This window comes from Streptopelia decaocto, assembly GCF_964273445.1.
Source record: "Streptopelia decaocto genome assembly, chromosome: 24".
NCBI classification, from domain to species: domain Eukaryota; kingdom Metazoa; phylum Chordata; class Aves; order Columbiformes; family Columbidae; genus Streptopelia; species Streptopelia decaocto.
This window is the reverse complement of record NC_138679.1, coordinates 3,823,511-3,837,242: the sequence shown is the minus strand read 5'-3', so window position 1 is coordinate 3,837,242 and position 13,732 is coordinate 3,823,511. Positions and strand designations below refer to the sequence as shown.

Below are 13,732 nucleotides of genomic sequence, written 5' to 3'. Positions count from 1 at the left end.
TGTCACCACCCTGTGCTGGCCCGGCAAGGGGCTTGTATCACGCCCCCCCCCGCAAACTCCCCTCTTGCCTTTGGCCATTGCAGCACCAGGGGACAGAATAACACCAGCACACGGACATCAGCGTGAGCAGAGCCTTGTTGGTGGTTTCAGATCCTCGCATGGCTGGTTAAACTGGGGCACCCTTAGGGGTCTTGGGGGGCAGTGTCTGGTGGCTCAGCAGCCTCGGCGCTGTCTGGTGTCACCGTCTCGGCAGCCTCGGCGCTGTCTGGTGTCACCGTCTGGGCAGCCTCGGCGCTGTCTGGTGTCACCGTCTCGGCAGCCTCGGTGCTGTCTGGTGTCACCATCGCGGCAGCGTCGGTGCTGTCTGGTGCCACCATCCCAGCTGAACTGGTCATGTCCGGTGCCACCATCTCAGCAGAATTAGTGGTGTCTGGTGTCACCATCTCAGCAGATTTGGTGCTGCCTGATGCCACCGTCTCAGCAGAACTGGTAGTGTCTGGTGTCACCATCTCTGCAGATTTGGTGGTGTCCAGTGCCACCGTCCCAGCAGCCTCAGTGGTGTCTGGTCTCCCTGTCCCAGCAGCATTGGTGGCGTCTGGTCTCGCTGTCCCAGCAGCATCAGTGGCGTCTTGTCTCGCTGTCCCAGCAGCGTCCTGCAGCCACCCCAGTGCCGGGTGCTGGAGCAGGAACACCCCCAGCGCCTGCCAGGCCTGGGTCACCACCTCCTCTCCCCGGGTCACCACGACCACCAGCAGCTCCTCCAGGGACCCGACCTGGACAAAGACGTTACGGAGCTCGGCCACCCTGCGCCGCGCTCTCCACGCTGCCTTGCTCAGCGGCACCCGCAGCCTCTCGGCCCCAGCCCGCAGGTTCTCCGAGACGTCCCACAGCCTGGCCGAGACGTCCCACAGCTGCTGCACCAGCATCCAACCCGCAGCCGCCACCTGTGCCCGCACCGTCACCATGGTCCTGTACACCTCCGGGCCGCCACCTTCCTGCGTGGAGTCCGTCTGCGGGAGGAACGGCACCATGGGGATGGGGGTCCTGGGCACGGTGGGGATCCCCCGGCACCCCCCGGCATTGCGAACGAGCAGTTCTCACCAGGCCGAGGACGCGCTGGAGCCGGGCAAGTTGGGGGCGGATGTCTGGTGGCCGCGGCCAGAGCTGCTGTGTTATGGCCACCACTCGTCTCCGGGCTTCATCTGCGAGGGAGCAGAGGGGAAGGAGGCGGTTGAGCCAGAGAACTCAGCCAAGGCAAATCTGGCCCCTCCACAGTGTGGGGAGCGGGGCTGGAGATGGAATGCTGGCCCCCAACAGCATCCTGGGTGATGGGGACATCCAGCAACATCCCAGAGCAAAAGGGACACGGGGACCCCCAGCAACATCCCAGAGCGAAAGGGACATGGGGATGCCCAGCAGCACCTTGAGATGAAGGGGACATGGGGATGCCCAGCAGCACCCCAAAGCAAAAGGGACATGGGGACACCCAGCAAAATCCCAGAGTGAAGGTGGATACCAGGATGCCCAGCAGTGCCCTGAGAGGAAGGGGACATGGGGACCCCAGCAGCATCCCATGACAAAGGGGCCATGGGGACCCCCAGCAGCACCCCGGGGTCTCTTACCCGCCTGCCTCTCGCTCAGGTGCCGGTTCAGCCACCTCTGGGACGTGTCCAGCGCCCGCTGCATGCTGTGGAACACGATCTGGACCCCCCGGGGGCCCAGCACAGCACAGACGATAGTGCTCACAAGCGAGGGGTCGCTGGCCCCGGGGTCCTCGGGGAGCCCCGGCTGCCTGGGGGGACCCCTTCGGGGGGCAGCCTGGGGTGCAGGGGGGGGCTGTGGTCAGATATCCCTCCCAAACACTTGGTCCCCTCCAGGGACTTGTGGGACCGCAGGCAGGGTCACAGCCCCTGGGGACAGGGTACCTGCTGGGGTGGCTGCGCGGTGGCCTCCTCTGCGGGGTCCCAGGTGGCTCTGCCTGTGGGAAGCGGGGGGCACAGTGCTGACACTGGGGTGCAAGGGGGGCCATGGAGCCCCAATGGCATCTCTGGGACAAGCCATGCCCGTGGTGGGATGCTGTGCGGGCTGAATGGTGCTGGGGGGCCCCTGCTCAGCCCTGCCATCATGAGGATAGAGCCCCAGAGCCATCGTCACCTATGGTGTGGGTGACACCCTGGTCTGGGGGGACAGAGCAGGATGCCACCAGATGGACTGGGAGGTATGGGGTGCTGGCCCTCACTCCTGGGGGGTGAGGAGCTCCTGGTCCCCCATCAGACCCTGCTGCTGGGACAGGCTGGGCCTGAGCCCCCCCAGAACGAGCCTGTCTGGGCCCTGGGATGGGAGATGCTGCTCCCAGGACAGCCCTGGTGTCACCTCCTGCTCTTGTCCTCACACCCCGGGACATGGGGGTCCCTTGGCCTTAGCTGGGGGGTGGGGATTGTTCCTCACCCTCAGCCATGGGCTCTGCTGGGGGTGGGGGGGAAGAGGCCGGTGTCCTGGGGGCTCAGCACCTGCTGTCCCCTCCAGTCATTCCATTAGAAGCCGGAGACTCTGTGACATCACCCCTCAAACCCCTGCGGAGGGGGGGGCACAGCCATGACACCCCTGTTACCACCCTGCCCCCCCCCCAGAAGAAGCCTCAGTCCAGTGCAAAACTAACCAGAGTTTATTGCTCATGAGCCACCCCCAACCCTCCAAGAGCTCAAAGGCACCACAGACAGGGCGGGGGGATCCAGCCAGGGTTAGAGGTGACCCCACAGGCACTTGGGGAGGACCAAGGCACATTACTGCATGTCCCTGGCACAGGTAACAAGGGACAGAGCTGCACTTGGGGCAGGCAGGAGGTCCCCGTACAGGCAGGCACTATGGTTACGGGCAAGGTGGGCCAGGCAGGGGTTAGTAGATGCTCCTAACTAGGCTTGGGGTGGGGGGGGACCAACATCACCCCACCCCAGAGGCTGCTACTTCATCTCCAGGTCCACCAGCTGCTGGCCTGAGGGAGTAAAGGGTCCCACGAGCCAGGTCAGGGGGGTGTTGTGGGCCACGTGCTCCACCAGCTCATCCATCAGCTGCCGGGCTTTGGCGGCCCGGGCCCGCGCTTGGGCCAGGACGCTGCCCGTCACGTCCTGCAGGGAGGTGGCAGAGGCCAGGGCTGCCCGGAGCTCCTCCACGTTGTTCCGGACCTGCCCCGCCGTGTCCTGGATGCTGGCGGGGAGACCCTGGAGACTGGACACCAAGGGCTGGCAGGAGCTCTGGAGCTGCTGCGTCAAGCCCTGCAGCATGGCCAGCGTCCCCGACTCCACCGGCTGCGGGGGGACAAGGCGATAAGGGGTGGGGGGACACACCAGGTGGCCCTGGGGACCTCCCCCCTGCCCTTCCACCTACCTCCGGTGGCACCTTGTCACCACCTGGTTGCTTCTTGCTCCACTCCAGCCACATCTGCTGCAGCTTCTCCTGCCCTCCCTGCAGCTTCTGGTCCATGCCCTGCTTGACCTGCTCCACCTGAGAGGAGACAGAACCCAGCATGGGTGTTGTCACCGCTATAGGTGGCATGGGGCACGTGGGATGGGTCCTACCAGGTCGAGGGTGCACTGGAGCTGGGCCAGCACGTCCTGGCTGCTGCGGCGGGCGCTCTGCAGCTTGCCCAGCGAGTGCTGGAGGGCTCGGTTCCGCAGCTTGGTCGAGAGGGAGCCCAAGCGCACGAAGTAGCTCTGCTGCTGCTTCTGCTGCTCGGGTTCGAAGCCCTCGACAGCTGTGGCCAGCTTGGCTGGGGGAGAGGAGCTGCTGAGGTGGTCCCCCCAACCACCAACCCCATGGAGAACCAGCATCCCCCTGCCCGGGCTCTACCCACACCCCCCAGCCCACGGCACATCTTCGGGGGTTGTGAGCAGCTCCTTACCCAGCTCCTCATCTGTCATGGGCAGGTAATGGTCCACCAGCTCCTCCGACTTCTCCAGCACGGAGCCCACCCCGCTCACCACCATCTGGCCCACGGTGGAGCCCATAACGGTGTTGACGCTGCTGCTCACGGCCGACTTGGTGAGCTCCACGCTGCCCTGCACGGCCCCCTTGGTCATGTCCATCACACCCGTCACCCGGCTGGTTACCGCGTCCTTGGCCCCAGCCACCGTGCTGGTCAGGACATCCTTGGCCCCTGTCACTGTGGATGTCACCAGCTGCTTGGTGTCCGAGATGAGCTGGTTAAGGGGTGGACAAGCCTCTTAAGCAGCACTGTGAGAGGACATCAAGTGTGTTTGTTCCCTCCACCCCGCCCCATTACCTTCTCCGTGGGCTGCTGCAGGATGGGCAGCTTCTCCTCCAGCTTATCCAGCCCTTTGCAGGCGTATTCATTAGCGGTGGAAACTAGAGATGTGAAAATAGATGGTTCTTGATATCCTGCTGCCTTGCAAGAGCTCTGCTAGGGCCAGGCTTTGGGGCACCCCAAAACTCATGGGGTGATGCTCCCCCCAGCTTCTCCAGCCCTTTGCAGGTTTATTTGTCCACGGTGAAAACCAGAGATGAGAAAACAGCTTCTTCCTACCCCGCTGCCTTGCAAGAGCTCTGCTAAGGTCAGTTTGCCAGCACCCCAAAATTCATGGGGTGCTGCCCCCCCCAGCTTCTCCAGCCCTTTTAATGCTTATTTATTGACAATACAAACTAGAGACACAAAACCAGATTATTCCTCTCCTGCTGCCTTGCGAGAGCCCCGCCAGGGCCAGCTTTTTGTGCACCCCAAAGCCCCTGGGGTGCTGCCCCCCCAGACCCCACTCACTCTGCGGCTCCAGCTTGGTGAGGATGGGCTGGGCCCCGCTCACCGCCGCCGCCGTCAGCGTCTTCACCCCCTTTTCGGCAGCGTCACAGACGGACCTGACGTAGGGGTGGCTCTCCTTGGTGGACGCATAGGCGGTGGACACCATCCCGTAGGCAGAGCTGACCAGGGGCAGGCTGGCCACCCGCGTCCCGATGCTCTGGGGGGGCAAGAAGGGGGTCAGTGAGAAGGGGGTCAACGTGTGCTTGGGGGTGATGGATGCCCAAATCTCACAGGGGATGGGGGGCACTGCGTATCTCCAAAACCCTGAGGTTTGGGGTACATCGAGGACTCTCCAAGCGCACCCAAGGGCGGGATAATAACGCAAAGTCTTGTCCCCAAGCAGGGACCGCCTGGACCCCACCCACCCCAAACCCCTTGTCCCCCCTAACCTGCTGTTCTTCAGCCTTAGGCTGCGCCGTCCCGGGCTCGCTGGTGGCCATGGCGGGGCTGGGGGGAAATGGAGCCGAGAGTGGAGTCAGAACCCCCCCAAACCCAGCGCGGATCAGCGCCCACCAAGCTGGGGCTCCCCAGAACAAGGGGGTCGCAGGAACCGGGACCGAACTCACCTCCGGAACCCAAGCCGAGCTCTGAACTGGGTCCCCTCCCTCCCCGCCGCCCTTTGTAGCCCCGGAGCCCGGCCCCGAGCGCATGTGACCGGACCCGCCCCGCCGGGGCCGGCCCGGGGCGGTCCGGGAGCACCGACCCGCCCGGAGCGGAGCGGCCGGGGCTGCAGCGACCCCTCCCGGGACAGAGAACCCCCCCCCGGGCTGCCGCGACCCCTCCCGGGACAGAGAACCCCCCCCGGGCTGCTGCGACCCCTCCCGGGACCGGGAACCCCCCGGGCTGCCGCGACCCCTCCCGGGACAGAGAACCCCGCCCCGGGCTGCTGCGACCCCTCCCGGGACAGAGAACCACGCCCCGGGCTGCTGCGACCCCTCCCGGGACCGAGAACCCCCCCGGGCTGCTGCGACCCCTCCCGGGACCGAGAACCCCGCCCCGGGCTGCTGCGACCCCTCCCGGGACCGAGAACCACGCCCCGGGCTGCTGCGACCCCTCCCGGGACAGAGAACCCCCCCCGGGCTGCTGCGACCCCTCCCGGGACCGAGAACCCCGCCCCGGGCTGTTGCGACCCCTCCCGGGACAGAGAACCCCCACCGGCTGCTGCGACCCTTCCCCGGACCAGGCTACACCGGCCGCCCTGGGACCGGAGCTCCCGGGACCCGGTTACATGGACACCGAGCTCCTCGGAGTCAGATCCTCCGGTCCGGGCTGCACCGACACACCCACCCCCGGGAAAGGTTCCCCCCCCGGACCCCAGTTCCTCGGGACCGGACTAAGCTGATCCCCACAGGACCGTGTGACCCCTGGGAAGGAGATTCACCATGCCCCCCCCGTGCCAGACTGTACCGACCCGCCCCGGGACAGGGAACCCCCGGGACCAGATTCCCCATTGGGATCGGGCTGCACCGATCCCCCGCCACAGGATTCCTCGGGACCGGATCCCATGTGATCAGATGTCACTGACTCTCCCGGGACCGATTTCACTCCCCCATCACCGGATTCCCCACGCGAGGCTGCACCGACCCCCTCCACCCTCGCACTGACTCCCCCAAGCTCCCTCTCCCCTCAGGGGGATCCCCCAGCACGGGGCTCCCCGTGTTCCCAGCACCTTGCCCAGTGGAGGTCAGACTGGTTCCCGTAGGACGGGACTGGGCGCCGTGGCCACGCTGCACTTGCAGTGTGGGGGTGTCCCAGGCCCAGCCCCGCCGTGGTGACAACCAGGACGAAGTTCAGTGCCACACGGCCACAGTTCACAGTCCAGCCACCCCTGCACGCCCCGTCCCAGCATCCCGCTGGGACCCGTCCTGCTGTCCCCACCCTGGCACCCCAAACAGTGAAACCCTCTCCGTGGGGTCCCCCCCAGCTCTGCCGACCCCCCGTTAGCCCAGCATCACGAGGCGGCTCCACCACAGCCGGTGCTACAGGCTCGGAATCATTTTAAGGCCTAAAAAGTTGTTTAATTCTTCTTTAAAGTGCTTTGAAGCCACTAAACCAAGAAATCCTGACACTCTCCAGGCTTGGGGACACCGTGGGGACCCCCAGACAGGCAGGGCTGGGCACACGCTGTGTCCTCCGCGTATCATTGTCCCCTCCCTCCCCAAACAAGTCCCTATCTGCAGCATCAGGGGTCCCACGCTGGGTCACCGAGTCCATCGTCACCTCGTCCCTGGCAGGGATGGGGTTCACCACCGCGGCTGGGTGTGTGCTCCCCCAGTTTGGTGGCACAGGGGGGTCTCAGCGCTGGCTGCAGGGCCGCGGGGGAGAGGGCACGTGGTGTGTCCCCCCCACTGTAACACAACCTTCCCACTTGGCCATCTCGATGGGGACATCCTCCGGATACTCCACCAGGGCGGGGGCAAAGGGTCCCACCAGCCAGGGCAGGGGCGCGTGTTGCCCCATGTGCTCCAGCAGCTCGTCGATGCTCAACTGCGCCCGCGTCACCGTCTCCCGGCTCTGCTCCAGCACCAAATCCGACAGGTCGCGGATGGAGTGGACGCGGGACAGGGAGGCCTGCACGCCCTCCATGCCATGCCGCACGTGTCCCGCCGTCTCCTGCACGCTGCCGGGGAAGCTGCGGGCGCTGGCGGCCAGGCGGGTGCAGGCGGCATGGAGCTGGCGCAGGAGCCCGCGCAGCATGGCCAGCGTCCGCGCCTCCACCTGCAAGGCAGCCAGCGGGCAGCGGTGGCCCTGGGGGGCGATGGTCCCCCTGCCCGGCCTGGCTTAGACCTCTGTAACTTGGTGTCCTCCATGGGATGGTCCCCAACCCCGTACTGTTATGTCCTCCATGGGATGGTTCCCCAACCCCATACCTTTGTGTCCTCCATGGGACGGTCTGTCACCTCATACCCTGATGTCCTCCATGGGATGGCCCCCAACCCCATACCTTGATGTCCACCATGGGATGATACCCACCCTGTATCTTGATGTCCTCCATGGGACGGTCCCCTCATCCCATACCTTGGTGTCCTCCATGGGATGGTCCCCTCATCCCATACCTTGGTGTCCTCCATGGGATGGTCCCCCAACCCCATACCATGATGTCCTCCATGGGTACAGTATCCCAACCCATACCTTGGTGTCCTCCATGGGTACAGCTGCCCCCACCCCGTACCTTGGTGTCCCCCAAGGGAAGTCCCACCCCGTACCTCGCTCTCCTCCATGGGCACGGCGTCCTGCTGGCTCCACTCCAGCCACATGCGGTGGAGGTGCCGCTGGGTGCCGTACAGAGGCCCATCCAAGCTCTGCCGCCCCTGCTCAATCTGGGGGAAGGGACAAGGAGGTGGGAGCACACCGGGGGGGTGCTGGGCTGGCATGGGGGCCATTACGGTCCCCACCGCATCCTTACCAGCTCGAAGATGCGGTGGAGCTGGGCCAGGACGCGCTGGGCGCTGTGCCGTGCCCGCTGCAGCTCAGCCAGCGAGCGCTGCAGGGCTCGCTGCTGCAGCTTGGCCGACAGCGAGCCCACCCGGACGAAGCAGCTCTGCCGCCGTCTCTGCCGCTCCCGCGAGGCCACCTCGGCACCCGCTGTCACGGCTGTGGGGTGAGAACTGTGGGGCTGGACCATCCAGCACTGGAGCATCCCGCTGGGATGTGCCCCCTGAGTCCCGCACCCCAACACGGGGACAAGGCTCCAGGATGCTTGGTCACCGGGTCATGTGGAGGTGTCACCACAACGTCAGGTGGCCTCTCGGGTCACCTCTGCTGTGACACAGGGCCAGCTCTGCCCACTGCCACCCCGTGCCGAGCTATAAATACCCAGGCGGGCAGCACTGGGCTATATTTGCTTTCTGGTTTCCAGGTGAGAGTTCACCCATCACATTCCCCGGCTTTGGGTCCCCGATGGGTGGGGACCGTCCCCTGCACGGTGCTGTGGTGGCCCCAGACACCATGTGGGGCTCAGAGATGCCCTGGCACTGCGGAGACACCCAGTATTAACCTGGGGGGCTACACAGGGGCACCGGGGCTAAGCAACAGGGTGGGGATCCCGGGGGGGCTTGGCACCCCCAAATTTGGGAGATGGTTTGCGGCACGGCACAGTCAGCACTCACCCGGCTGCTCGTCCATCCCGGGCAGGTATCGGTCCACCAGCTCCTCCGACTTGCCCAGCACCGCGTCCACCCCCGTGGCCAACAGCCGGCCCACGCGGGAGCCCACCACGGTGCTCACCCCGGTGCTCAGCGCCGAGCGCGTCCTCTCCACGCCGCCCCGCGCCAGCCCCACCGCGCCGCTCACCGTGGATGACACCAGCTCCCTGGTCCCGGCCACCACCTGGGAGGGGACAGCACAGGGACGCTTTGTCCCAGCGCCTCGCGCAGGGCTGGACCCCCCCACTGTGTCCCCCAGGGGAGATGTTACCTGCTGCGGGGGCTGCTGCAGGATGGGCAGCTTCTCCTCCAGCTTATCCAGCCCTTTGCAGGCGTATTCATTAGCGGTGGAAACTAGAGATGTGAAAATAGATGGTTCTTGATATCCTGCTGCCTTGCAAGAGCTCTGCTAGGGCCAGGCTTTGGGGCACCCCAAAACTCATGGGGTGCTGCTCCCCCCAGCTTCTCCAGCCCTTTGCAGGTTTATTTGTTCACGGTGAAAACCAGAGATGAGAAAACAGCTTCTTCCTACCCCGCTGCCTTGCAAGAGCTCTGCTAAGGTCAGTTTGCCAGCACCCCAAAATTCACGGGGTGCTGCCCCCCCCAGCTTCTCCAGCCCTTTTAATGCTTATTTATTGACAATATAAACTAGAGACACAAAACCAGATTATTCCTCTCCTGCTGCCTTGCGAGAGCCCCGCCAGGGCCAGCTTTTTGTGCACCCCAAAGCCCCTGGGGTGCTGCCCCCCCAGACCCCACTCACTCTGTGGCTCCAGCTTGGTGAGGATGGGCTGGGCCCCGCTCGCCGCCGCCGCCGTCAGCGTCTTCACCCCCTTTTCGGCGGCGTCGCAGACGGACCTGACGTAGGGGTGGCTCTCCTTGGTGGAGGTGTACGCCGTGGACACGGCGCCGCAGGCGCAGCTCACCAGGGCCAGGCTGGCCACCCGCGTCACCACGCTCTGCCGGGGGGATGACAATGAGCCGGAGCCCCCAGTGATGCCCCAAACCCCCTCCCAAACCCTCCTTGCACCCCTACTTTCAGCTCCTGCCCATCCTTGGTGTTTTCAGCTGACATGGCTGCAGCAGCTGGAAGAGAAAGATGTTGGGGTGTCATGAGTGGCTGAGCCCAGCAGGGACCCCCCTGGGTGGCCAAGCCCCATGTCCCCTTGTCACTGTACTGAGGAGAGCAGGACATGGTGGGGCCGAGCCCCCCAGCACACCCTTCCACGGGCTGAGACCCACCAACATGACATGAGTGGGAGGCAGCTGGAGGCCCCCAAGCTGCTCAAAGTGGGGGGTCATGGGTGGCCTGGGGTCAGGACTGACCTGCCCTACCAGGATGAGGTGGGATGGGGTCCCCCCATCCACTTTTGGGTCCCCCCATCCCAGTTTGGGGCCAGGAAGGGGGTTTTGGGTGATTCAGCCGGAAGGCCGGCTGGATCCGTCTTTCGCAAGCCCGTGCTGGGGACGTGCCACTTGTCACCGTCACCTCGGCCGGGGCAGCCCCGGGGACACGTGCAGGGAGCGGAGCAGCCAGGACCCCCCACACCCCTCCCGCAGCGTCTCTGCCCTTTGGGGTGTCTCGCTGCACCCCGGGTCCTGGGGGGCAACTTCTGGGGGGACCTTGGGAGGGGGCTGGAGGGGTCAGGTCCCCTTGATTCCTCGCGGGCAGGTCCCCGGGGGGAGCAGGTCCCTTTGTGTCCGTGCGGGGGGTCCCTTAGGTCTCTGGGGGGCAGGTCCCCGGGGGGAACAGGTCCCCTTGTGTCCCTGGGGGTTCCCCTCGGGGTCCCTGGGGTGCTCGGGGGCACCCCCCGCGGAAGGACGGAGGTGGAGACCGTCAGGGGACACCTGGGACCCCCCGGCCCCCGCAGGGCTCTCAGCAGCCCGGGTGGGCTCTGCCCCCCGCCAGTCCCCGGAGCCCCCCCGGGCCCTGCGGGGCCGGATTCGGGTACTCGCGGGGAGCCCCCGGACCCGCCCCCGGAAACCCCGGACCCCCCTGGGAACCCTCGGACCCCCTCGGGAACCCCCGGACCCCCTCGGGAGCCCCCGAGCCCGCATTCCGCCCTTCAGCCCCCGCACAGTCCCGTGGTCGGTACTTACGGGAGGGGGTGGTCTGTCGCGACCCCCGGTCGTGACCGCGATCCCCAGTCGCGATCCACGACCCCCGCCCAGCGCCGAATTCATAGTTGGCGGCGGGAGCCAATCAACGAAGGAGAAGGACGCGCCGCCACCAATGAGAAGTGAGGGGCGGGTCCGGGAGGGCGGGGTTTGGGAGGTGTCGCCACGTGAGAGCTCCCACGTGGGGCCGCGGGGGGGGGCCCGATCCTGCCCCGGGGGCTCCGGGGACAACGGAGGGGACAACCTGTTCCCGGGGGGCGGCCAGGGGCTCCGAGCCACCGCCCCATGCCAAGTGTCCCCCCGCCAGGTGTCCCCTTGCCAGGTGTCCCCTTGCCAAACATCTCCAAACCAAGCATCCCCTTGACATGTGTCCCCATACCAGGCATCTTCATACCAAGTGTCCCCTTGATGTGTGTCCCCATACCAAGTGTCGCCTTGCCAGGTGTCTCGATGCCAAGCACCTCCATACCAAGTGTCCCCAAGCCGTGTGTCCCCTTAGAAAGTGACCCCATACCAAATGTTCCTATGCCAGATGTCCCCATGCCAAACATCTCCATACCAAGTGTCCCCTTGCCCTGTGTCCCCATGCCAAGCATCTCCATGACATGTCCCCACCACAGGTGTCCCCATACCAAGTGACCCAACAGAACGTGTCCCTATGTCAAGCTTTCCATACCAAATGTCCCCAAGCCAGGTGTCTCCAAGCCAAGCAGAGCCTGCACAGGGTCCCGGGTCCCCCCGAGTCCCTGTGGGTGCTCAGGTCAGGGGACAGCAGTGTCACTCAGCTGTGAGCAATGCCAGAGGGTGGTGGCCCCGCTGGGGACCAGGCCAGCCTGGATGGGAATGGGAAGGGAACACAGCAGGTGTGGGACAGGCACAGGTGGGGGACACGGTGCCTGTCATTGCTTCATCCCCTGGCGACTTCACAGGATGACACACAGGAGTGTGTGTGCGGTGGCACCAAGTGACCATGTTTAATGTGCTCTTGTGGGGTGGGGACAGGGACATGTGCCAGGTAGGATGGGGACAGGGATATGGGACAGCCTGAGCTGGGCGTGAAGGGGCTGGAGGCCACTGGGGTGGGCATCGCAGGACGGGGACAGGGGCCATTGGGATGGGGACAGCTGCACTCCTGCTCTCCCTGCCTCAGTTTCCCCAGGAGAGCTCGTCTCGTCTGGGGACAGAGTGGCAGGGAGGGAGGTGACACACAGAGTCACCTAGGGTGACACCAGACCCCCTGCCTCGGTGTCTGGCAGGTGTTGCATGTCCCCCCTGGGGTCACAGCCGGTGTCCCCAGCCTGGACAACAGCGGCCACCTCCTGTCCCCGGTGGCGCGGGGGGCTGGCACAGACGGCGTCCCGGGTGGCAGTGAGACGCGGTGTCACCCGCCGCAGCACGGCCACCAGCTGGCACCCGCAGTCCCAGGGGTTCCCTGAGATGTCGAGGTCCAACACAGGGCCAGGGGGCCGGGGGGGCAGCTCCAGGGCCCGCAGCCGGTTCCGTGCCAGGTCGAGGACACTGAGGTGGCGCAAGGGGACGAAGATGCCGGCGGGCAGCGCCTGCAGCTGGTTGTCCTGGAGGAAGAGGAGGCGCAGGGCGGGCGCGGGCGCGAAGGTGGCGGATGACAGTGTCCCCAACCCGTTCCCCTCCAGGTCGAGCCGCTCCAGCGCCCGCAGTCCCGCCAGTGCACCTGGCGCCAGGGACACCAGGCGGTTGTGGGACAAATCCAGGCTACGGAGGGACCCCAACGGGTGGAAAACCTCTGGTGGCACCTCGGTCAACGCGTTGTCACCCAGGTCGAGCCAGAGGAGCCGGGGAAGGTGCCGGAACCAGGCAGGTTTCAGCGCCCGCAGCCGGTTCTCCCGCAGCACCAAGTGCTGGAGGTGGCGGGTGGTGGCAAAAATGTCAGCGGGGAGGGTGGGCAGGAGGTTGTTGGTCAGGTCGAGGACACGCAGGGTGGGGACGGGGCGCAGGAGGGTTTCGGGGAGGGCGGCCAGGCGGTTGGAGGAGAGATGGAGCTCCTGCAGGCGCGGCAGCCCGGCCAGCGCCGTGGGGACGATGGTGGCCAGAGCCGTGAACTCCACTGAGATGGCCAGGGTGGTGGGGGGCAGCCCCGAGGGAAAGGTGCTCAGGGTGGGCTCAGTGCACACAAAACGGGTGGCGTTGGGGTGGGGGGCGCACAGCGCGGCGCGGCACGGCACCAGCAGCAGCAGCAGCGCCCACAGGATCTGGCCCGGTGGCATCATGGCGCTGGGCTGATTGTCACCGAGGGTTGTGCAAGCCCTGGGGGGGGAGAGGCAATGGCTGCAGGCAGGGAGACACCCTGAGCGCCGTGTCCCCTCCCCGACCCCGCTCTGAGCCCCCCAGCCCTGCCCTCACCTTCCCAAGTCCCGACGAGGCTCCTCGCGACCGTCCTGGCTCCTCGGGGACTGTCCCTTCTCCTCGGTGGCTGTCACCCCAGGGGGGGTTGGTGGCTCGGCCTCACGTGTCGGTTGGGAAATCGCTGCCAGCTCGCAGGGTGTTGGCATCCGCGGCAGGGTCAGCGTGCTGGCGCCCCAGTGTCCCCATTGCACCCCGCGCTTCCTGGGGACACGGCACTGACACCCCCTCCCCACCCTCACCGCACCCGCACGGGGAAACTGAGGCACGATGCTTCGTG

At 66.1% G+C, this 13,732-nt stretch overlaps 3 protein-coding genes across 4 annotated transcripts; all 3 read right to left on the bottom strand.

The window, feature by feature from the left end:
- Nucleotides 1-182: 182 nt before the first annotated feature.
- Nucleotides 183-2,548, bottom strand: LOC309449635 (uncharacterized protein; the record flags this gene model as incomplete). The annotated part of the gene is made up of 4 exons (XM_082071895.1): nucleotides 1,926-2,548; nucleotides 1,623-1,818; nucleotides 1,102-1,202; nucleotides 183-1,010 (listed from the first exon to the last, which is right to left on the bottom strand). The coding sequence occupies exons 1-4, from the start codon at nucleotides 2,124-2,126 to the stop codon at nucleotides 183-185; spliced, it is 1,326 nt and encodes a 441-aa protein (XP_081928021.1). The 5' UTR covers nucleotides 2,127-2,548.
- A 99-nt stretch (nucleotides 2,549-2,647) lies between these two features.
- On the bottom strand, nucleotides 2,648-10,354 carry LOC309449634 (uncharacterized protein). Its single transcript, XM_082071894.1, has 16 exons — nucleotides 10,282-10,354; nucleotides 9,992-10,041; nucleotides 9,719-9,914; nucleotides 9,227-9,309; nucleotides 8,920-9,139; nucleotides 8,217-8,404; nucleotides 8,017-8,130; nucleotides 7,113-7,528; nucleotides 5,377-5,577; nucleotides 5,200-5,257; nucleotides 4,772-4,967; nucleotides 4,280-4,362; nucleotides 3,899-4,196; nucleotides 3,576-3,766; nucleotides 3,385-3,501; nucleotides 2,648-3,305 (listed from the first exon to the last, which is right to left on the bottom strand). The coding sequence occupies exons 1-16, from the start codon at nucleotides 10,337-10,339 to the stop codon at nucleotides 2,961-2,963; spliced, it is 2,814 nt and encodes a 937-aa protein (XP_081928020.1). The 5' UTR covers nucleotides 10,340-10,354; the 3' UTR covers nucleotides 2,648-2,960.
- A 1,674-nt stretch (nucleotides 10,355-12,028) lies between these two features.
- On the bottom strand, nucleotides 12,029-13,709 carry LRG1 (leucine rich alpha-2-glycoprotein 1). 2 transcript variants are annotated; one of them, XM_082072089.1, is made up of 2 exons: nucleotides 13,453-13,709; nucleotides 12,029-13,377 (listed from the first exon to the last, which is right to left on the bottom strand). In XM_082072089.1, the coding sequence occupies exons 1-2, from the start codon at nucleotides 13,599-13,601 to the stop codon at nucleotides 12,291-12,293; spliced, it is 1,236 nt and encodes a 411-aa protein (XP_081928215.1). In that variant the 5' UTR covers nucleotides 13,602-13,709; the 3' UTR covers nucleotides 12,029-12,290. The 2 variants fall into 2 exon arrangements, with proteins under 2 accessions (XP_081928215.1, XP_081928216.1); XM_082072090.1 differs by having other exon boundaries at nucleotides 12,029-13,356; nucleotides 13,453-13,705.
- Between the last annotated feature and the right edge of the window lie 23 nt (nucleotides 13,710-13,732).

What these genes read in the sequence shown, in the direction of transcription:
- LOC309449634 (XM_082071894.1), bottom strand. Translation starts at nt 10,339, where the DNA reads ATGGGGGGACCCAAAAGTGGATGGGGGGACCCCATCCCACCTCATCCT. An exon ending in CTAAGGCTGAAGAACAGCAG is followed by an intron (nt 4,968 to 5,199) that starts GTTAGGGGGGAC and finishes TTGCCCCCCCAG; the next exon opens with AGCATCGGGACGCGGGTGGC. An exon ending in CACCAAGCTGGAGCCGCAGA is followed by an intron (nt 4,363 to 4,771) that starts GTGAGTGGGGTC and finishes TCACATCTCTAG; the next exon opens with TTTCCACCGCTAATGAATAC.
- LRG1 (XM_082072089.1), bottom strand. Translation starts at nt 13,601, where the DNA reads ATGCCAACACCCTGCGAGCTGGCAGCGATTTCCCAACCGACACGTGAG. An exon ending in CCTCGTCGGGACTTGGGAAG is followed by an intron (nt 13,378 to 13,452) that starts GTGAGGGCAGGG and finishes CCCTGCCTGCAG; the next exon opens with CCATTGCCTCTCCCCCCCCA.